General features: G+C 41.0%; 1 protein-coding gene across 1 annotated transcript in view; it reads right to left on the reverse strand.

Annotated features, from left to right (window-relative positions):
- The window catches only part of dnah9 (dynein, axonemal, heavy chain 9), a 76,439-nt gene extending 53,055 nt beyond the window's left edge, over nt 1-23,384 (reverse strand). The window contains 26 exon segments of the mRNA NM_001366550.1: nt 453-692; nt 2,413-2,538; nt 2,953-3,105; nt 3,533-3,659; nt 4,096-4,226; nt 5,314-5,676; nt 6,421-6,928; nt 7,505-7,671; nt 8,276-8,498; nt 8,960-9,384; nt 9,786-9,982; nt 10,094-10,229; nt 10,638-10,879; nt 11,641-11,896; nt 11,969-12,095; nt 15,313-15,381; nt 15,464-15,578; nt 15,659-15,809; nt 16,998-17,114; nt 18,133-18,300; nt 18,680-18,913; nt 19,490-19,701; nt 20,528-20,658; nt 20,736-20,894; nt 20,969-21,165; nt 22,912-23,384. Coding sequence (NP_001353479.1) covers nt 453-692; nt 2,413-2,538; nt 2,953-3,105; nt 3,533-3,659; nt 4,096-4,226; nt 5,314-5,676; nt 6,421-6,928; nt 7,505-7,671; nt 8,276-8,498; nt 8,960-9,384; nt 9,786-9,982; nt 10,094-10,229; nt 10,638-10,879; nt 11,641-11,896; nt 11,969-12,095; nt 15,313-15,381; nt 15,464-15,578; nt 15,659-15,809; nt 16,998-17,114; nt 18,133-18,300; nt 18,680-18,913; nt 19,490-19,701; nt 20,528-20,658; nt 20,736-20,894; nt 20,969-21,165; nt 22,912-23,268 — 5,331 coding nt within the window. The 5' untranslated portion in view covers nt 23,269-23,384.
- Nucleotides 23,385-24,541: the final 1,157 nt, after the last annotated feature.

Genomic DNA, 24,541 nt, shown 5'->3' on the forward strand with positions numbered 1-24,541 from the left:
TGTCATGTCTTTAGAAATAATAAGCCAAAATTAAGTGTTTTTTCCTTTAAAATTAGCAGAATAATCTGCCAATGAGGAAAGATAAATAATCAAAAGTCAAAAAGAAAAAATAAGATACATGACTCTACCCTACTGTCAGATCATTTTGCTGGTTTTCAGGAAATAAACAGATAAATATCGGCTTATTATTTCTTTAAACTCAATATGTCTAGGAAATGCTTCTTGATTTTACAATTTCTAGATACTTAAACTAGACAAAGGACAAAAACTCTCACAGTTCTTGCAGGTGACACACGTAACTGATAACCAGCATTCACTGTGCTCCAGGTCAGCTGTAATCAGAACTCAACACTGCAGATGCTGTGCTGTGGCTACTGTGCATGTGCACACACTGATCTGGATGCTGGGATGCAGTTGAACACAGGACAGGTGAATGAGAAGATTCTGAGCACCTTCTGTGTGATGATCTTGTCCACCACGTCTCTGGCGTGCACGTCGATGGTGCAGATGGTCATGACCTTCTGCCGGTCTCCGGGTGTCAGCTGGCCGATCAGCATGGTGATGAGTGTGTTCAGCTGGTTCACCTGCTTCTTATAGTACTCCTTCATGGCGTTCTCATATCCCTCCTCCAGCCTGGAGAAGGCCATGCCCACATCAGTGGTCCACCAGATCTGAGTGCAGGTCAGCGCCACCTGGAGGAACACAGACACATCAGCAGGCTGGATCCATCAACTACACTCACCTGAAAGACACGCATTAACTTTCCACACACATATATCTCTGTGCATTGTGGATTATTGCAAAAAAAAACATAATGGAAATGCCAAGATGAGCTTACATTTTAAACACTTACGAGCAATTCCATGCAAATGTCAACCTCGCCATGAAAAAATAAATAAAGCTTTCATCAAATATTGAAAGCCTTTCTGGGTTGTGTGTGTAGGTTTGTGTTTTACAGCACTCTAAAAATACTCAATAACCACTCTGTCAGGGTTTCCAGACTATTATATGTTATAGTCACACACGAGCCAATTTCACATCAGTCACGTCCACAATGAAGCTTTTCCCTCATTAATGCAAAAGTGTTCAATAAATGAAGGATGTGTGTGTACTGACTTATCCTCTTGATGAGCAGTATTTCCTTTGGGTTGTGCAGTTTAATTGACAGAATTTCTTCAAAGTATGCTATAGACTGTAAACTCCAAGACTTTTTTGGTCACGTCTATAACGCAGAAGAGAAGTTGTTAATATTTTTTAGATTAAAAAATAAAATATGTTGACAGATTGATCTTTTTCTGATGGCATTACTCTGAGGTTAGTTGTTTTGGAGATATAAACATGTTTCAATATTATACTGTTCACATTTACTTTCTCTGTGCATTTCATTCTCCTTCGGCTCAGTTCCTAAATTCATTAGGGTCGCCACAGCGGACTGAACCGACAACTATTCCAGCATATATTTTACATACCTAATACTCTTTCAGCTGCAACCCAGTACTGGAAAACACCCATACACTCATTCACACACATAGGGAAACCCACGCCAACACGGGAGAACATGCAAACTCCACACAGAAACACCAACTGACCCAGCCAAGACTCAAACCAGCGACCTTCTTGCTGTAAGGCCTCAGTACTAACCATTGAGCCACTGTGTCGCCCTTTCTCTGTACGTTTATGTTTTAAGTTTTTACTGTAAAATGCTGGAACTGCTCTTACCCAGTATATATAGTTAATCTAGCTTCTATACATCTATACAAATCATAGTTCACCAATTACAGAAAATAATTTCATAATCTATTATTACTAAAACACAAACACATCATATAACTGTGCTTCCCTGGGCTGACAAATGTGTTGATGTGGCTGCATTAATGTGATTAATGTGATGCTTTAATTCATCAAAGGAAATAATAACAGTGTAAATGCTGAGCGCGCTGTGTGTTGTATTCAGTCATCTCCTCTTGTGTTCTTCATTACGCTCCTCATTCACCCTGACATTTTTCACTCGAGTTACAAAGAACTCTTCAAATCAGTGCTAATTCAGGAATTAGAGGAATTCATTGAGCCGACGCTTTAATGACGAGTGGCAGACAAAGCAAACCTCCACAACAGAAGAGGCCGATTTAATCATTCAGTTAGTGAAGCTGCAGGGAGACTGTCACTGCTGCAGATTTGGCTGATCTGAGCTGATGAGTGAGCTGGAAACAGCAGAATCTCCCTAATCCTTCACTCGCTCATTCACAGAGTAATGCGGCGGCATCACTGCTGGACAATCATCAGCATCACTGTGTGTGTGTGTGTGTGTGTACAGTATATGTGTGCGTGTGTGTGTGTGAGTGTACAGTATATGTGTGCGTGTGTGTGTGTGAGTGTACAGTATATGTGTGTGTGTGTGTGTGTGTTCAGTACCTGAGCCGGGTAGTCAAACAGCCACTGTTCTCTGGGTTTCTCCTCATAGGCAGCGACGGCTTCGGTCATCTCATGACGCACAGTGGCTCTCATACTGTCCATAACACGGTTCAGCCACACTTCAACCTGGAAACAGTAACAGATGCTAACATTCTGCACAGGTACACCTAATATAACCCATTTTACAAATTTACAAACCACAAAATGTGATGTTTTCATGTTGATTGTATATGAATATGTCTCACTGCTATATGAATGTGTGTGTGGTGCAGTCTGTACTGTGATCTTCAGTGTGTGTTAGATCAGTTCTGTCTCTGCTACTGACTGATCTAATGGATATGCACAGATCTGGTTCTGAGCAGCGTATATGACTGTAACAGAGATCTGACACTCGTTTATGATCAACACTTTAAATGAATATATGTTCCATTAATTTTATTGCTAGCAGCACTGCTCTTCTGAATAAGCTCATCAGTGATCAGTGTGTGTCACTATCACAGGTTTGGTCTGCAGTGCACTGTGGGTAATGTGTGTGTGAACCTGTCCGGTGCAGTCGCAGGCGTGGCTGAAGGGCACGTGCTCGTCCTCTTTGCTGAACATGCCCAGAGCGGTCTTCTGGAGCCCGCCGTCCTCGCCCGCCTGGAACTGCAGCTTGGCCATATTGTCAAACAACTTGGACAGATGCTTCTGAACCTGCGGGAGGAAGAGCACGGCTCACAGCTCTGTCCTGATCTGACATTCAGAAAACTAGCACTCTGCCTCCCAGACAGAGGAGCAGCAGTGAGCTACAGCGCCATCAAGCGGCACTAAACCTCCCTTAAGAAATCTAAAATATGTCCAATAGTGTAAGAGCAAGGCTGAGGAAAAACAACAATAAAGAACACACACACACACACACACACACACACACACACACACACAGCATGAGAGTGATTTCTCTTCATTAAGGCACACATATCTTCATATTGCCCTGTGGATTTGATGTCTCTGGGGGCCTCCTAAATGTATGGGCCCTTAGAATCGTCCTAACCCTGGACATTTTCAAGATAACAGGCAGCATTTGGTGAAAATGCACCATCGGGTCAGCAGCCGGGGTGTGCCGGCGTGAGTGTGTGTGTACCTGGTGCGGGTCGGTGCCGCTGGACAGGATGTCGAGCAGGTCAGCGGAGGAGATGAAGTAGAAGCGAGGGAAGGCCAAGCGTTTGGTGTCCAGATATTCAGACAGAGCTTTCTCACAGAGGGCCAGCCTGCAGGAACAGCAGGAACACATCACAGCAGAGCATCATGGGACACGCTAACGCTCACATGTGCTTCCTGAAGGAGCGTTCTGAAAGTTAACTTTTCTTAAAGTTCAGCCTCATTGATGAATATTCATGAGTGTAAATGAGATATCATCTGTGTGTGTGTGTGTGTGTGTGTGTGTGTGTGTGTGTGTGTGTGTCATAAAGCACAGTTGAAATCTGAGGAAGTTCTTCACTCATTCATTCTCCTTCAGCTCAGTCCCTTTGTTAATCAGGGGTCACCACAGCGGAATGAACTGCCGACTATTCCAGCATATGTTTTACACAGCGGATGCCCTTCCAGCTGCAACCCAGTACTGGGAAAGACCATAGATGTGAGCTGTTCATTTGTCCTGCACCTGAGAGGACGGTGAGATAATCAAACACACAGATATCTGCACACCTGCTCTGGATGTCCTCCAGCTTGCTGTACAGGCCTGGTTTATTGGTGGCCTCCACAACGTTGGGTGTTTGTCTGGCATCGAGCGTCAGTTCTCTGAAATCTCCATCAATCCCTTCGAAGCGCTTGGAGTCCTGCAGAGACGTTCATGAGGGAAAGAAAACTTCATTAGGACAGAAAGCTCTCAGCAGCACATCTGTGTGTCTGGCCACAGGCGTGTGCTGTAATTATCCAAATGATTTCAGCCAGAAGCAGACGCTGGACATCTCCATGTGTAGCGCAGAGCCGCAGGGCAGGACAAGATGCTCAGATCTACTGCGTCTCACACGTCTGCTCCACATTTACACACTGCAGACTATTAGAGCGCAAAACATATAGTACAAGACAACACTTCCCTAGAAAACTGCTATTTTATTAGCTATAATTCTGATTCATTCATTTAATGATGCTGAAATAAACAGGTAAATATATTTTTCATCTAATCCAGACTAAAAAACTGTGAGAATGCAGAGATTTAGTCTTTAGACATTATAAATGAGTGATGAATGCAGACTCAAACACCACTGAACATGATTGCTCCATTCCATCAGAAATCCCCTAATCCTGCTAAAGCATCGCTCTGCTTCAGGATCTGATGTTATTCCTGCATTTGGAAAAGATTAAATATTCATTTAGAGCTGTCCATAGTTTCTCTAATGTATGGTGAGCATTATTCTCATATTCTCTGCTATAAATGTGCTTCCAGGGGAGTAATGTGATTTACACTGCTGTTGCTATTTCATTTTCTGCTCTTCCCTCTCCTCTGGAGGGTTTATGACACTCTATACTACCTGATTATAGTATCACTGTTCTATTATAGCGTCATCGTTATCTATTATATTCATTATTATCAGTCTGTTTAAGATCGGTTGGAGAGCTTTTCTGAATATGAAAACTTCACTCCGACACAGACTTGCTTTTAAAAGCCACTGCACATATTAAACAATCAACAAAACCCTCCGCAGCCTCATCCTTCAACATGTACAGGCTAGAGGAGTGCTCGGACATTCCCTATATATTAACAGCTGAAATATTGCACATCGCAAAAGTCCGCTTTTCCAATGAGGTGTGCTTCCAGGTAAATATTTGCATGTGAGTGATGCTGTGATAACACTGTATATCGTGAGGAAAGATGAAGATGAGCCTACTCTTCAAAAAGAAATGAATAACATGAGAAGGCACCTCTGGCAGCTGTGAGCGGATGTCGTCAGAGCCGATGAAGATGCTCTCCAGGTGACACCAGGTCCTCTGCACCTCGAACCAGATGGAGATGACGGAGTCGGTGACGGACAGCTTGCGTTGCCATGACGACACCTCCTCCAGGAAGAAGGAGATGTACTTGGAGGACATCAGGTTCTGCAGCTGCACCTGGTTGTCCTCCAGCGTCTCGATCAGCTCCTCGCTGGACTTCAGCAGAGGAACCTGCGTCCGCGGGTGAGCCTCGAACTCAAAGCTCATGCTGGTCCAGGTGGCGTCCAGCTCGCCCAGCACCTTCTCCATGCCCATCTCCTTCACCGCACGGTCCACGATGCCCCGCACCTCCTCCTACAGGTGGACATATGCCCATATTACTAATAACAATTAGTTATTGCACAACTTCCATTACATCTGCACATTGTTATATGTATACTGTATACGGGCCCCATTACTGTGTATGAGGACACACTGAAAATGACCTGATCAGCAAGGAACTTCACTTCCTCCCAGCTGTATGCATTCTTTGAAAAATCTGTTAGTGTTGTTATTTCTTTTATAATCTGAATCGCTGTTGTCACTGAACGTCTAGTCATTTGTTTGTGAATTGCTTTAATGTGTAACAGTACACAAATCATATCATGATATAATATACCATCAATATATGGTGATAATGAACGTGCACTATACTGATATCATGTGCACTGCAAAATACTGTCAATAATCCTTTATTATAGAAACTTTTAGAGTGTTTTTAAAGAACATTAACACTGTATTTGCAGTGGTGTTCATGACAGCGCTCGATGAGAGGCTTCATTAGCTTTATAGCTCAAATGAACAGCCAATAAGAAGAAGGGGGCGGGGTTTGTTAGACACTAGAGAGCATTTGATTGGGAGAAACTGAAGTAAAGAAATGGTTGGCCTATTCGAGCGGAAGAGACCAACTGCAAGCTTTGGATGTTTATATCAGGTTTATATCTCCTAAATGTGAATATCGTCACTGTTTTGGAGCACACTAGCTAATAGATATCCCTAAAGCTGACTGATTGTTTACTGTAAGTTCACGGCATTGTTAATAAGAGGCTGTGGGGCTACCTCGAAGTGGTGCAGGTTGAGGCGCAGCAGGTCTGCGAGGGTGGTGTCCTGGTCCATGGTGAACTGCACTCCAGTGGCTGCCATCAGTTGCTGCCAGTGGCGCGGGCGGATGGCCGGATTCTGCAGCTCTGCCACCGCTCTCAGTGACGTCAGTGTGTTCTTCACCATCCCGTCCAGCCCATTGAACACGTCCCACGCCCGTGCCTCTTTATCCAGCAGCCGCAGCTCCTTGGAGAATCGCTTGCACTCCGTCTCCATGTCGTCCACGTTGATCTGGCTCCAGGGCGTCCTCTGCCAGGCCTCCAGACAGGAGCGCACCGCCAGCGCCTGGTCCCACAGCTCCTTCAGCAGCGGCAGCTCCCTGCGGCACTGCTTCAGCTGCCTGTAGTCCGGCACGCCCACCTCAAACAGATTGGCCGACTCCGTGAGGCCCGCCATCAGACTCTCCAGCTCCTGGATCTGTGTGTGCGTTGTGTCCAGCTGCTCGTGCACATTTACACTGTCAAACCTGAACACAAACAAACCAACTGATCACAACAATGACACAAACCTGCTTACACTACAGACTACAAAGTATGTACAACTGAGTGAATACATTTTCAAACTTCCCTAATGTGGGTTAGCCACCTTTCCATTATTGTTAGAGGGTTGTTACCTGATTGGATATGGTTGCGACCAGAAGATAAAATGTATTAAATTTCCCAATAATCTACCCCTACCCAAACCCTAAACCCATCCGTCACAGTACTGCAAAAATGTATATTTATTTGTAATCAGTCAAAGCTATTTACCAAAGCCTCTCCACTTCATAGACCCAGCATGTGTGTAGTTTGTGTTTACCTGTGTTTGTAGTTCTGAATGAATTCACATCCAAAGCAAAAAGTATTGTGGGTAATATTAGCCATTGTCTACAGAGCATCCGGATAACTGGAATACACACTTCAACCTAGTTCAATGTGGAACTCACACTATTTGGCATAGACGGCATGTTTTTGGGCTTGAGTTAGCCTCAGTGATCGAGTGGTTTTCTGTTCTATGACTGTGCATCAGTGTGTTCTGCATAAAGCATAGAGATGTGCAGCACCTAAAGAAGTGTTTCTTGCGGAAGGTCTCCCTGAAGGTGTGTTGCTCCACGTCGAACGCAGCACATCTCCTGCGCAGGTTAGCCACCTCTGCGGCCTGCAGCGGAGCCACATGCTGCTTCACCTGCACCGCCTGCTTCTTCATGTTGTTCCACTTCTCCGGCAGCACCTGGCCATCAAACACACACACACACACACACACACACACACACACACACAAATACACAATACAGTATACATTCAGTGTACACATACAGTATCCAGACCTTATAGTAGTATAAATGTGATGATTATGTGAAATATGAAATATTTTATAATAATAATATAGCTTCCAGGATGGGTATATATAGGCAAAATACAACTATACTTAATGTTTATAGTAAAATTAAATTAAATTAAATAAGCATTATGGGATAGAGTAGCGTCCATTAGATGCTTGCTACACAATCCTATAGAAATTCAAGCCTACTCTCTGTTGGTTTTTAAAGGAACGATTCCCCCAAATATTCAAATGTACTCACTATTACTCTCTAAGTGAGTTCAAACCTATATGAGTTTCTTTTTTCTATTGAAAAAAATACTATGGAAGTCAACGGCTACAGGTTTCCGGCATTTTTCAAAGTAGCTTTCTTTGTGTTTAATAAAAGAAAGTGAAACAGAAGAAACTCAAACAGGTTTGGCACCATTGGAAGATGAGGAAAAGACGACAGAATGCTCATTATTTGGTGAACTGTGCCTTTGGGAACATCATGTGTTGATCAGCATGAACTGACCTCCAGCTGTTTGTAGACTACATCCGGCAGCTCCTGCTCGTAAGTCTTGAGCAGGTCAATGGTTTGCTGCAGAGGCTCAAACATCTCATCCGTGCTGCTCTGTCTCTCCTTCACCGCCATCAGGAAACCCATGATCTCCACCAGTCCTCTATAGTCACCCTCCTCCACCTTCTGCCCCAGACCGGCCTCAGTCAGCCGGATGAACTCCTCCAGGTCAGACAGACTGAAACACACATCACACATCACACCAACCACTCGCATTGACAGAACAACATGCTATTGGCTGTTTTGTAAAAAGGGGAGGGGCTACTGTTTCCTCACCCTCCTCTTCATGTTTCAGTTCAGATTACGCCAAACATCCAATAATTAAACGCACATTTCAAAGAACTTCTCTGGACCTTTAAAGGGTTAGTTCACCCAAAAAAGTACACTTCTGTCATTGAGAATTGAGACGTGCCCAGGGTTAGCACTTGAGACTTGCACAACACAAACCTAAAATTCCCTGACCTTTAATGTCTGAAATAAACCTTTTAATATTCAACAAAATTCCAGAAAGTTCCATGATCAATGCACTCGGGAGATTGAAATAGCAAGAGGGAGAGTAATTGAATAATGACAGAATCTTAAAGTTTTGGAGTGAACTAACCCTTTAAACGAGCTCCGCTTATGCCCACAGTGTTCTACCTGTTAGTGACGTGGTCGATGAGGTGCTGTTTGAACATCAAGCTCCACTTCTTGACGGTGTTGAGCAGCGCGCTCTTGAAGGCGCGAGCGTCCACCCTCATCCAGCGCTCGAACACCATCACAGGCTCCATCCGCTGCAGCTCCTCATACAGACGCTCGTAGGAGTCTACCTGCTGCCGGAAGCGCTCTAGAGTCGGAGGGGATTCTGGGACGCCGTGTTCAGCGTGCTCCTCGATCTCCTGGCTCGTCAGCACATGGCCGTACAGCAGGAACTGACGCATGAACTCTTTGCGGTCGTCCACGTACAGGTAAGCGTAGCGCTCCAGAGAGTTCCGGTACTCGCAGCACTTCATCATGATCCTCTTCACTCGCTGCATCACATGCTGACGGGTCTGCACCAGCTCCTCCATGTCCTCCATATCATCCTGATGAAGTAAGACCACAATACACTTATTGAAGTGTTTCTTGTTTAGATTTTTGAATCTCCAGATTTTTAATCCGGACACAGCATACATCAAAGCTTGATCATTATTGGTGCATTTATATTGGTATAAAGAATTGTCACTCATGACTGGTGTTGTGGTCTAGGGTCACATATCATGTACCAAATATTGGACTGAAGATAAATAAATCAGACCGCCCTCAGATGCTTTATCACCTAAACTCTTTATAAATGTTATCATATAAGCAGTCTGTTACCCAGTTAAATAGATCATATTAATCTGCAGCACAAGCATGAGACTTTAATCTTATTTTTTATCCATATAAACATCAGCACCAGAACACCTGTGTGTGCGCTCCATTCTCTGTTTTTTGGCATCAGTACCTGATAGTCTGGGAAGCCGCTGTGCTTGGCCAGACGTGGCACCAGAGTGGAGGTCTTAAAGACGTCTCTGAGCAAACCCTCCACCAGCTCATGGAGGCTGTCTGAGGATCTGAGCTCCAGCGATGGCTGAAACACCAGGTCAGGAACCTGCAGGCGCAGCTGAGCCTCAAACAGCGGCTCTAATCCAGCATCTGCATCTGTATCGAGACATCAGGGGATCTGTTTTACTGCTCGACAATCACTCTGCACACCGAAGAAACCCTCATAACTAAACTTAAAGATGAATGAGAAATAAGATAGCAGCACACCTGTATTTTCCATGAAGAACTTGAGCGTGCTCTCGATAGCATTGAAGAAGCCGTCGATGACCATTTCATCTACATAATCCACATAAATCTTCCACTGTGGAGACGACGGGTCTGCTTTGAAAAGGTGTAAGTTTTCCTGTAACAAGAACAAAATAGTTCTGTCTTACTGCACTCTTCACTTATTCGTCCTCTACCTGCTGTGTGCCCTTATTTTTCTGTATTTTTTGTCTTTTATAATGTATACTGTAATATTTTGTATATTTGCATTGCTCTTGTAGTGTTTTTGGTATTTGTATAGACCTGGGGTCTGAGAGTTACACAATTTCCATTCTCTGTACGTCTACATGTGGCAGAATTGATATTAAATATTGATATTAAATTCCTCTTTTAATCAACATATACAGCAGGAGGAGCACATTTTAATTTCATAGCCACATTTAATGTTACTCTATTTAAATAAGATAATGTTTCACTTGATAAAATTACAAGAATAAAGGAAGATGTGTAGCACAAATGTGAAAAGACCCTGTAGTGTGCTGCTGACCTGCAGTAGGAGATGTATTCTGGCTCCTGAAGAGCGGATGTGGCTGTATGTGCGCTCCACACGCTCGCTCCGCTCCTCCAGGTTCAGCAGCATCTCCTTCTTGCCTTCCTTCCTGTCGTGCAGCGGTGTGGCCCAGCTCTTCATCAGGCTCTGCATCTCCTCCACGTTGTCTTTAGTTCTCCGCAGACGCTGCTCCAGGTCACTCACCGCCTCACGCACGTCCTGGATGTACTCCCAGATCCCTACAACAACACAGAAGCAGACCTGTTAATGCAGGAAACACTGTATATATAACCCATATCCAGTCTCATGCTGCACAGGTTTATTTGTGGCAATGGACAATCACCAAATGTTCATTCATAGTAAGAATCATTAGACTATTGTGCAGAGATCATATTCCACCAAGATATTTAGTAAATTTCCTACTGTAAATATATCTAACCTCATGTTTGATTAGTAATGTGCATCACTGAGAGCTTCATTTGGACAACTTTAAAGGAGATTTGCTTAGGATTTAGATTTATTTAAACCTCAGATTCTAGATTTTCAATAGTTTCATATAATGTAGAAATCCCAATTTACAGAAATTGACACTTATGTGGGATTATGTGGATATTTTTGCCTAGGGTCACATTCTGTATATAAAATCAGTATTAAAAGTGGGTTAATCTATGATCATCATATACTATCATCATAACCATATACTGAATAAACCCACCTACTGCCTCAACAACTAGTAATAAGCAGCAAATTAAGAGTTAAAATCATATTTAATGGTTTACCAAGATTTGTACATTAAAATTAAAAGAGTAACCCATTTTTTTGACCAAAATGTTCTACATAAGCACACTTCTCCAGGCTTTGATGTAGATATAGAGCTGTTGTAAGCAGAATGTTCCTTCTAGCTGAAGGATATGAGTGAAATGAGTGTTTGTGCTGTTCGCTTATGAGCCTGCTGCAGTGTTCAGAGTGTCTGCAGGCTCAACAGTGGATATATCTCTACCTTCACTTATCCAGCACAGGTTCTCCTGGGCTCCTTTGAGCTTGTTGTCGATGTCGGTCAGCTGGCCCTGGACCAGTGGCATCTCCACGTCCAGCACGGAGCTGATGATCTTGTTGTACCAGCCGGTGGTGAGCTCCAGGTTGGCCACATACTGCCACAGGAGCTCTCTGCTGGAGTAGATCTCTGCGGCTGCATCGGGGATGATCTCAGCCTGTCTGGCCTCCAGGTACTTCACCTCCCGGAGCACCGACACCAGCTACAGGAGCAGATCAGAGACTCAGCGCACATCCACACAACATTAACATGCTATCAGAAGCAGAAGGCTGACCTGCGGGCTGAAGTTGACAGAGAGCAGTCTGGATCTGGGCTCTCGGGATATCAGCGGCTTGTTCAGATTAAACTGCGACTTCTCGGCCACAGAGCTGGTCCAGATGTCATACAGTTTAGATGAGTATCTGCAGATGACACCACAGTCATCACCTAAAGTTTCCATGCAACTATTTTATGCGCATTTTGGATTAAACGCATTAAAAAATGCGTGTTGGAAATGCCAAGATGTGTATGCATTTGGAAAATAAATGAGAAAGATTTCCCACAACACAAATGAATGAGTAGGACAATATAAGATGTAGAATATAGCGATCTGAGCACTTTCTTCCTGTTGGATCTTCATGGTATAAATCACCATAGTCTGTAAAAGAGCAGCTTGGACATTTTCTCAAATGCATTATGGCGCCTTCCTTTATGAGTGAATAAATGATTAAAATAAGCGTGTTGAGCGATTTCATTAAGTAAGCTGCCCTGCAAAAACAGTCAAAATAATAAAAAAACAAGACAATATTCAGCCTGTGGGGTCTTGTTTTCGCTTTAAAATGAGATTATTCTGCTTCCCCCATTGGCAGATTATGTTGCTTTAATGAAAAAATGCCTTCATTTACACATATTATTTCAGAAAACAATATTTTTTCCTTGTCTAGTAAATGTTGAGATATTTAGACTTGAGTCCAAATGAAGTAAGAAAGAATATTGTGTAGTGTCACAAAGACATGATCACTGTACTCCGCTACAGCAAACACATCTCTGAACTGAACTTCTTGAGTATTGAAACCTCAATGTCAAACACACGTACCATTTTAACTGCACTACAGCTTTGTTATTGGCTGGATGTGCGTGGGAATGCTGTACCGTTGGCGTGTCGTTCATCACGAGCCTGCACGGGTCCCTGTACTGTAGTGTAATCTCTTTATAGGCCATCATGAGAGAGCAGCCCTTATTGAATTTCTGCTATGAGTTTGATGCTCTTATTACAGGAGCAGAGCTGTTGTCCATGAAATCAAATATCTCTTTGCTTCACAGCAGTCGTACATCTCCGTGTCAGGATATAACGAGAGCACATAGCAATAACTGGATTGTGTTTACGCAACAGCACTGATTAGCATCAGCTAACGAGAAGGTTTAATTTCAGACTGGAGAGCACACAGATCTGGCCTTTGGGAAATGCATCATTTGTTTCTCATACAAGGGAAATTGCACGTGAAACACACACACTCACACACACACACACACACACACACACATATACATATACACACATACACACGTTCAGGGTTACACAAGAGCGATCACATGTTGTCCTGCGTTAGCTACGCTCTACACCCCATTGTTCATCCAGCACTATTGAGGTCTAGCACATAATTGGAGAAAATGAGACCCTGAAGTAATAATCTACAGACACTGGTGCCTTAAATAAGCAAATAAATCATCTTTATTTGTTTATTCCATGTAAAGGTCCCTCAGCAACACCAGCCTACAGTATCTTCATGTTCCAGCTTGTGTTCAAGCGTACAGCAGAGAATATTATACTGCAGGAGTCCAACAGAAGGCCTTGTATATTCACTGAGACGCGACGCATTCATTTGAACAGACCGGCATCATTCTACTCCACACACTGGCTAAATTAAAACGGTTCATCTGTGACTGAAGTTAACAACTGAGACGTAGAATGAAAATAAATGATTAATAACAGGCATTCAGGAGGGCTAATGCACTGATTTGACGCTCATAACATATTTCTTATCGTTATTATGCCCTCATATTTTGAGCACATTGTGATTCATGTCTACTCTGCTGTAATTACTTTTAAATGGTTTTAAAAAAAAATTTGCAATGCAGCAAACTGATCAAAACTGGTTGTTAAGACATTATAATGGTTAAAATGGGTAACATTTTAGTTTAGTACCGATTCCCACTGTTGACTTCTGGCTTATAACCTGCCGATTATTAAGAATTCGGATGTTTATTAGAACTTTAAAAGTATGATCTCATTCTAATTCCTAATTCTCATTCCTAATCCTATGGCTTAATGTACTACCTTAATCAACTATTAATAAGCAGAAAAGTAGTAGCTTATTCAGCAAACATCTTAAATAATAGTTTGTTATCATTATGTACTGAACTTTATATATAAATAGAGCTGCTTTTTCAAATATTGACAAAATCATCATATTAGTATCTGCATTTAATAATTAGTAATTAGTTCTGTGTGAATCTCAGTGTCCAAAATGATGTGCCTCAGGGCTCAGTTCTAAGACCACTGCTTTTCTCAGTCATTCAGAAACATGGCCTTTCCTATCCCTGCTGTGCTGATTCAATGATATCTGCTCATATCAGAACATCTGATGAACATTTCAGCTCAACCATCCTATTGCTTCATCATCAGTTCTCCATCATAGCTTCCCCATATCACCCATCGTTGCACGTGCACACTGAAGCTGTTTTGCAGGGCTGAAATGCGAGCTGCTGCTATATTTCTGTTGTTGTCAATGGAAGCGCCACATTACTAAACTGTCACAAGGTGCATGCATTTAACGCTCAGCAATGAGTATTTATAGCTTTAATAGTTGGAGAGTTGGAGTGTTTTTAGATCACCTCTCAGAAAAACACTACAGTGGACACTCGCCCTAACTGAGCCAATCTCCCTCCACAGGCGCGTGTTCTGCAGACTGGACAACTGCGGTGCTCTCTGACAGGCCTTCCAGACACAGTAACATCACACCTCTGCAACTGATCCAAAAGCAGTAGTAAAAGTGCTCTTTAATGAGCTGAAAAGAGCACATGTCACACCTCTGCTCATCAGTTTACACTGGCCGACAAAAGCTGCACTCATCAGATTCAAAGTGTCTACAAAACCCCCTCAGGCTCTGCAGATCTTCACCTGCATGCACAACTGATGCGCTCTTCACAGTTCTGCAAACAAACAACTCACTGTGGTGCAGAATAAAGAGGAACAGAATCATGTCTTTTTGACCCACTTGACCCTTAAACCTCTTTTCTGTTTTAATTTTTCTGAACATAAAAAACTGTGTTATAATAACTGGGAGCGATCGAAGAACTTACTGTCCATATCATACAGCTCTCCCATTGATCTGATTGCCAATTTCATAAGTCGTTTTAGACATGCAGCTACTACAAGATATACCTGCAAATGCACTAGATGAATTAAACTATGCAATACATTCACATAGAAAACCCCTTTTTAAACTGTTTTAAACTGTAAGAATATTTTATAACAGCCCTGTTTATACTGTATATTCAATTAAATAAATGTAGTCTACAGTAAGTGAATGAAAGAGACTTCTTTTAACAACATCAATAATCTGTTTATAGACTCACTGTTTGAGCTGCCGCATGAGCTCATCATATTTCTGCATCATCTCCTTTGCATCCACAGACTCCATACATCTATAATAACACATATAAAGAGTTTATTTGAATAGAGAAAACTCCAATAGTCTCCAATAGACTCAAGACATCAGATATTTACGGGTGGTTGATGAATCTGAAGTTATTGTAAAGAGTCTGTATGCGTTCCTGCAATTCCTGGACAAACTTCAGTCCTCCAGAAACCGCAGGCATGTTCTTAGAGACAGGAGAATAACCTGGAAGACCGATAAACACACGTCAAAAATGCAAGTCAATAACAAATGCGGCAAAGATGAGGCTTGTCAGTAAGGCAGACCTCGGGTTTCCTCCATCTGCATCTGCTTCTTGAAAATCGTCTTACAGTCTTCCAGCTGCTTGTCAAACAGTTTGATCAGGATGGGATATCTGGCCTGAGCCTCGGCTGCTATCAGCGGCTGCTCCAGCAGTCTGCCAAACATGTCCAAAACCTGCCAAGCAGAGATTGGGTTTGCTGTCTTTTAACAAGAAGATGAAAAAAAACACACTAAACAAACTAGAGCAGTGTGAAAAGCTGACAGTGTGATTCTGCTAAAGCCAGTGTTGAGCATAAATGAGCTCACTCCTCACAGATCTCTCTTTTACAGGAATATTCTCTACAGGATGCTGCACAGATCTGCAGATACATTAGATCAGTCAGTACCACACAAATGATTTGTTCACTCAACTTAACTAAGTTAAGTCATATTGTTGCATTGACTCATTTTAGTTGTATTGACTTAATTCTCTAAGTTTTCTCAACCTTAAATGTTTAGTTAACAACATTAAATAATTGACCCAACTACTTATTTCAAGTTAACTGAGTTTGCAAAATGTAGTTTTAAAAGGTTAACTTATATTATCAAACTTGCCAAGTTTAAGTGCATTAACTGTTTCAAGTTCTTAAACAGGCTTGAACAGCTCTATTTGGAATGAACACATTCATTTAGATTGAGTCTGGTGATTTTGTAAGGGTGCGAACCTAACCATGGCATAAACAATAACAAACAGATAAAGCAAACATGAAAGTGACATAAACAGTGCTTCATGGTTTTCTGAAGAGTCAAGCAGCGTTGAATTGCTAATAATAAAATGAAACGCAAAAAATAAAACACCACTGTATAGTCTTCAGTAAAATGATTCCTTATTAAAGGTATACATGTTTGTTCCAAATGTGTGTGCCTGAATGTTTTAAACACGTGCAAGTAATAAACTTTCCATGCTGAAATGATATAGTGTGCAGGCCTAAAACAAACCTTTTCTACCAATCACTTGCATACTTTTAATATACCATTGCACTTATCAACTGCAAAAATCAAATACACAATAATGAAAATATGCTCGGGCTGGAATATTCTGCTCATTGTGGGTTCAGCTTCAGCCTTAAAGCGTGTTTTATTCTCCTGAGGCTTCGAACTGAGCTCTGTTAAGGATCTGTGTGCATTCCGCTCTTTAAAATTCAGCCTGCGTTCCTGATTGGAACTTGATAATACGCAGGTATCTTTAACTGATTAAAAGAAAGAGCACAGCAGTGAAGCTGTCTGTGCATCATATATAAAGCCTTTGCTATTTCCAGAAGCAGGAGCATGTGTGCAATCCCACACCAAAAAAGGCTGCTGTGGCTGTGTGATGTTGCTCACCTTGAAGGAGTGTTCCAGACCTGAAGCGTCATCAAAAGCGTTGCAGAAGATGGCTCCCAATCGCCTGTTCGTATCATCCACAGTCAGCTGGAACTCTGCGAAATCTGATTCAAACTCCTACAAAGAGTCCAGTCAGCTTTATTTCTACTGCACGGATGCTTTCAGAGCAGATTCACATCAATAAACATCCAAATATAGGCTTCTGCCCGTATCAGATGTTCCAGTTGTGATGAATAGCTGAAGCTTACTATATGCAAAAGTTTACTTTAACAGATTTAACAACCAAAATATCCTTAGTGTGTTGATTATTGTAAACACATCTTCAGACTAAATCAATCTTTAGACAAATAAACAAATGCAAAAGGATAAGTTACTAGATAACACCTACAATACAATAAATTCTCATTAGTAAATGTTAATGAATTAAAATTGACTGTGAAAATATCACCAGATAAAATGATATGTTAAAGTTAATATAAATATACTACTCAGCATTAATAGTTATTAACTGCATTTAATGAAACAAATACAGCTTATTTATTTATTTATTAAACATTAAATAAGAAATTAAGATTAGCTAATGCTTTAGTAGTTGTCATTGCATTGTCTTTAGTTAAATTAACTGTTGTTGACAAATGACAAACCTTATTCTGCACACGTAACAAACAAACAAACTATAAATATAAGGCATTCAAAAGTCAATAAATAGAATTTTCAATGTCATAGGCATCGAATTTATATGAACTATTAAATCTTCGAGCATTTGTGCTGTGATGAACACCCACTGAAATACAACAATCTGAATATGCTTAAAGGCACTCTAAAAGATTAAATAGTAAATAATAATTTACCCCCATCACATCAAAGGTGTACATGTGCATTATGATGATATATAGAATTATAACTATATCAGTCTATCAAAATTACACAATTAAAGAGGAAAACTTGATCATATATGAGACAAAATCAGAATGTGCTTCAAAGCTTTAAATGTGCTTTTAAAGTTGTTAATCAGATCAGTTTAGTTTAGTGTTGATTCAGTTCACTTTAATTTATTCAGATCAGCAACAGTGTCAATGTTTTATTCAAGCCCCATCAGTCATGTGTGTTTTTACCGTGTTTGCTGCCTACATACCATATTATTAACATCCAGGCAGTCGTAGGGCTTCTCTGAGAAGGATTTGTACGTCTGCAGGAAGTCTTCATGCAAACGCTGGACAATCTGGCTGAGAGATTTCCCCTGAATGCCTCCAAACTCGATCTTCTCCAGCCTCATCATATCCATGACAGTGAGCAGCACCGTCTAGAGCAGGTGAGAAAGAGCCAGACGGACGTGTCTTCATATATATCCCCACATTCTGCATCACTGACACGTGAACACATTACACATACTGAAGTTCCCCAGAAGGCCTGTGTGAGCTCAGGGTTGGTGTGCTCTGATTAATGTCTTTTTCTTACTTGAAAAATGCTTCTTGATTTAAGAAATTTTAGATATTTAGACTAGAAACAAGACAAAAGAAAAAGCTTTTTTGCAGCTCAATATCTCACTGAATTTAAGCCTTTGTAAGACCCTGCAGACACCCTGAATACTCAACAACAATACCAAAAATATCACATATATCTCCAGTATCCTGTAGCCCTATAGCAATGTCATATTCCTCCAGTATCGTCAGTGCCCTCACCTCAATAGTTCTGAGTCTCTTCATGAAGTGATCCAGGCCGACGAACACCATGAGGGGAGAGAAATCCCAGGGCTTGACTGGGTCTTCGTTCTTCTGGTAGTGGCTCAGGTTGGCTCTTCTGTCCTCATATGTGTTCTTGAAGTGTGTCAGCAGGTCTACAGCGGCCTGAACACGCAGCAGACTCTCCAGAACATCACCTTTCAGGATGTCATCCGGGTTCAGGAAACTCCGGGCCTGAAAGCAACACTCGGGCCTCAGTAAAGCTTTACAGAGATCTGTTCAGATGCAACAACCTACGCTACATCTAGCAAAGCCAAAGAAGCATTCAGAACGAAAAGCTATTATTGGATAAACACTTTAAAACGTCAATCAGAGTCATCACAGATGTTCCAGAGCAGAAGCAGACGAGCACAAATGAACTGTTCACCTTAAGAATAAAGATAGCAGACAGAAACATTTCCTGCAGACTTCAACGAATCATTTTACAAAGTTCTGCAGGAGTTCACTGGTATTTATGCCGCTGTTTAACATCAAGAAAAGGCATGTATTGAACCATTTTGAGTGTGTGTTGTTAGTATTGTACATGCACATTCTCATCATTGGCTGATTGTTTGTGCTATAATTTGCACTGGTTTCTACTCTGTATTAGACGTTATCAAAATGAGCAGCTGCATCTGTGCTCTCTTGTTCAGTAGATTCACCACAACTGCACACTCACACTGGCATCTTTAAAGCATTACACTGTCATTGTGTTGTATTTTTGGTTTGTTTATTGACATAAAAGCAGAGCATTACTGAGCTGAAGTCTACCTGCTGTATGAGGAGGTTGCAGATCTCCTGCAGGAGCACAATGACTCGGGCTGGTTTGCTGTAGTATCTGCAGTTGGCCCAGATCAGACACACCGTGTGCATGAGCGGAGGGATCTTTGCCTTCAGCTCAGTGAAGTCTGCGTTCTCCAGATCCTCGATCAGCCTCTCCAGCGGCTTCAGGAAGGTTGTGATGTTCTTCGACTCGTTATGAGCTTAAAAACACAACAATGCCACTCTCTCAGAGCCCTACAGTCCCATTTCTTTCAGAAGTACATTCATATTTATAGATCTGTTGGAGCTAGCGCACAAAAACAGAAGAGTGACCCTGAGCTGTTTTTACTGAATGTTCAATGAGGCTCGGAGGTGACTTGAATTCATTTACAATCATTATGACAATCCTATGAGATTAATGCTTTAAATGTAAAGTTTCACAGAAGCATAAAATATTGACAAATAAATTAAATTATGGTCAAAAAGGAGACTGAAATGGTCAGTAGGAGATATTTATTGCTACTCATTTTTATTAACTACAATAAAATCTGACAATATTGTGTCCAAGTTGAAATAGCTTGATGTTACCATCTTAGCAAATCAATATCCCATTCATAATCATGCTGATAACATGCACTTGTGCTTCTGATGTTGCTTAATTATTTACAAAACTAAAAACCCATGGTAGTGCTGTAAATCCTGTGATGAGGTCTAGTCAGCTGAAATTCTGCAGTGCAGCTCCAGTAATGAACCCAATCACTGAGGCATTCTCCACACAGTTTAATCATTGTGTTTTAAAGGCAAAGTTCAGCCAGATAAGTCACTTCTGAATTTTCAAACCTGTGTTTCTTTCTACTGTTGAACACGAAACAAGATATTCTGAAGAAAGCTGGAAAAACAGCCATTGACTTCCATAGTATTTTTTGATTAGTTCCTAGTATGGATGTCTATATCTGCTTATTTACAGCATTCCTCAGGATACCTTGTTGTAGTTTTTTAGACATTAGTCTTAAGGTTATCTATAATCTAGTGTGTTTGTGTACAAACCTTCCATGACGTCCTGGATCATTTTTGCAAATGCAGGATAATAGCTGCTGTCCACAGCGAGCAGAAGCTCCGCCAGCGTCAGGACTTTAGAAGACTGGAGCTGCTGTTGGATTCCCTGAAGATCAGCAAGCCTGTAACACAACATAAAGGACATCATGAAGACCTTTCAATGGACACCGGAGTGACTGAGGGCCAGTGCGTCTCCAACCTGTTTCTCCAGAACTGTATCTCTGCATGTGGAGTGGGATTTCGGCCCTCCAGCAGCGGCTCAGACGAGTCCTTCTTCAAGACCTTATAGACCTGATGACTCCAGTCAATCACCACCGTCTCCATTGAGTGAATCAGGCTTTTATCCACCACATGAAACCTGCAAACGTCATTCAGTGTCAATGCAATGCAGATATCTCAGACAAAACGAGAGTGCTTACTCCAAGCCCTCACCTCTTATCTAACTGTTGACTGCACTGCTCGAACTGCTTGAATCCCAGAGGTACGGGCAGGTGGGTTTTGCCTTTGATTTGACCAGCTGTAACAAACACGTTGTTTTGAAGGGCGTGAATGTGTCGCATGAGATCCTGAGAAACAACTTTAGGGAAGTCTCGCTGGTTGTTCAAATTTGACAACACCGGCTCCACAACCTGCCAGACACAGGACAAGAGGATTGTGGGTTCATTTTGCATCTCCATGATAAACTCGGCAAAAAAATTAGTTTCCAAACTTCAAAAGATTCCTAAATCAAGAAGAATGTTCAAGAAAAGTAAAAATACTGTACTGTTTTCAGAAGTAATGAGTCAAAATAAAGTGAGTTTTTCCTTAAAATAAGCAAAATAATTATTGTCAACTCTGTTATTGTTTAGAAAGCTTAACAATACATTTACCAACAATTAGTAACAGAATCCAACGTTAACTATCACTCTGAAGCATTCTGAATTTATGTTGTATTAATAATTAATTTAGTTTACTATGATTAATAGATTTAATATCATTCCAGAACTAAAGATGTCCTAAATATTCCTGCATGTGTGAGTCATGTATGTGTTTATTATTATAATCATTGTGATTATATTTCAGTCAGGAGGACACACAGCTCTTCATATCTGACAGGATCGTCCTGCTGTCTCCATAATAACGCCGTGTTTACAAGAATCCACCTGCGGATGTTATAGCGACGGACACTGAGGCAGAACTTTGACAATAGTTCATAGCTAAAGCTGAGCAGATTGTGTGTCTCTTAATGATCAGGTTGCTTTATTATATCAGTCCAGTTCTAGTTTTGTGTGCTGTAATTGTTCTTTCTCAACATTAATCAAGTAAAGTTGTGTAAGATAAGTAAACAGGAGTATTCTGAGTTTCAGAAATGGACACAGCTTGTATAAATGTGGCTTTGACAACAAACAAGAAGGACAGAAAAGTTTAAAACAAAACAATACAACTCAGTGGAAAATAAATCAAACCAATGAAGTAAACATTCTTATTATTAGTCAAAACTGTTGATGAATTGTGGAAGAGTCTGAAACACTGCCACAATCAAACACTTTTTCATTGGAAACTTAACGTTACTTCATGAACGTTTCATCATCATGTAAAACCTCTCACAAACATTCATTACATGCACGGACAATTTGAAGTTTAAAAAAAGTTTTGATAGCATGTTTAGAGATGAAGTATATGATCCTACTGATAAGGAAATTAGCACATTTGGTTTCTGTCGACTGTATGTAAATGTGAGTTTAACTGTTAACCTGCAAGCACGAACTCAAACTAATGTGTGAAGTGATTGTTCGGACCGATCCTTTTAAAAGAACCGACTCGAATGAACAATTCTTTGGCGAAACGGACGTCACTATTCCTGATTTAAACAATCTAAAAAGAGCATGAAAGATTAAACAGTTGAAATAATTAATAAATTTCACTGAAAACCTAAAGAATTTAACACATTTTCTTTCTAAAGTTCATTCTGAAGTAACGTCAACAACTGTCATTTAACATAAGTTACTCAGTAAAGAAGCGCTGGGTTCCACACAATGCCTTTATTTTGTCCCAACGCAAATCGTTGAGGTGAACTTACTCATATTTACAAATTAAAGTGGATTGAACATAACACAATTCATTTGACTTAAAAAAACAGCAATTGTTGTTTCAACTTATTTGAACAAGTTTGAAAAAGCAGCAAAACTTATTTTTGAGTGTATGAAATCCCTCAACGGTTTTTACGAATCACACATAAAAATAAAACTAACAAGTGTCAATGAAAAGCTAAATAATTTCACAAATTCACTTCCAAACGCTGATTTTGAAGTAACTAAAAGTCATTTATGAAATCCCTGCACAACGGTTTTTGTGAATCGATTCAAAAGAGCCGTTTCGGAAAAGAGTCGACTCACCTTGTCCACCAGTACCGAAAATTGCTCGAGAGGAGAATAACACATGTCTCCACTGAACAACTGGGTCTTCATTTTATCGGCGGTCAGTGCACCTTTACCCCGCTTCACGAAAAACACCGCTTTGCTCTTAACGGCGGCGGAGAGGCCGAGAGCGGGTACGAGCTGCCCGGCGGAGTTGACGGACACCGAGAGAGTCGAGTGCTCGGACTGATCCAGGAACTCCTGAATGACTCTCCGCTGCTCCTCCGCGGAGACGCATCTCTCCCAGCGCTCGGGCTTCACGTTCAGCGCCTTTAGCACGCAGTTCTCCAGATAATCCAGCCTTTTATCGGTTATCAGCGGTTCCTGCTCCTCCATCGCGCCGGTGAATCTCTCTGACTGACAGACCGAAACTGTCCGTTAAACCGCCGTCTGAACGGCAACCCGCTGTTTACATTCAAACACCTGCTGTCGCCATGGAGACCGAGTCGGACCCCCCAGAGCCAATCAAACTCTCTCATGTGCAAAATGTGTTCGTTTCAAAATGGCGTTTAGCTTTCTTCACAACTTTCAGCAACTTCTGAAACCTTCTGCAGTCAAAATGACCAAAACATACTCGCGTTTACCTCTAAACTAAGCTTTAAACAAGTTTTTATTTAAAAACCTGATGATTTGGGATCATTATTCAGTTTGGGAAACTGTAGGATAACAAAATAAACAGCTAAGCAATCATTATTTGTGTAATTTAGCAGCTGACTAGATGACACTGGTTTTACTCACTCATTTCATTTATTTATTATTTAAAATACAATTCTGAACATGCAGTTTTTCTAGAAGAAAAAAATAACCTTCTCATCTTCAATTAAAGTAAATAACCGTGTAGAATGGAAAGCTGCACATGGATGGATTTGCTCTTCAGGGTTTGGACTTTTAGCAGTGGAAATGAAACCAATCTACACTGCAAACGCGCTACAGAAATAAAGATGAACTGAACTGAGTTTAAAAGGCAATCGAGTTTATTACTTTAAGAAACTAATTTAAAAATCTGTGTTGGGGGTCACACATCACAATGAGTTACATAATAACATTACTTTTCAGTTCCACATTACTTTAAAAAATAAGTGGTAATATTTTAGTTACATTTTAGTTCGCAGAAAATCCATGTATATTTTATACGTCATGTAGCTCTGGGGTCAGGAAGTGCTCAGATAACATTTTTACTAAAATATTTTATGTATTTTTGGAAGATAAATGAAGGTTATACAGTGCGTTGTTGATTGCAGAGAAAGAAAAAAACAAGTTCTGAAAGAGATCAAGCCTCGGCCAGGTAATAAAGAGTAGCGCAAAAGCAAATTACTGCATTACTGTAAAAAAAAGTAACTGAGCAACACAACTAGTTACTTGTTTTGCGTTACTTATTTACTTTGTATGGTAAGTAATGCATTACTTTTGTGTTACTCTTTATTACCTGGCCGAGGCTTGATCTTATTCAGAACTTGTTTTTTTTTCCTTTTTATTGCAATGCATTAGTTTCAAAGGGAACTTTCCCCAACACTGAAAAACAACAACACAACTTTGCTTCATTGACCTTCTCTAATTATATAGTGTAGCCTAAAACAGATCCGGTGGGTTTAAACAAGCTGTTTTATGT

Source organism: Danio rerio, chromosome 12 (assembly GCF_052040795.2).
Source record: "Danio rerio strain M-AB ecotype USA chromosome 12, GRCz13ab, whole genome shotgun sequence".
Taxonomy (NCBI): Eukaryota; Metazoa; Chordata; class Actinopteri; order Cypriniformes; family Danionidae; genus Danio; species Danio rerio.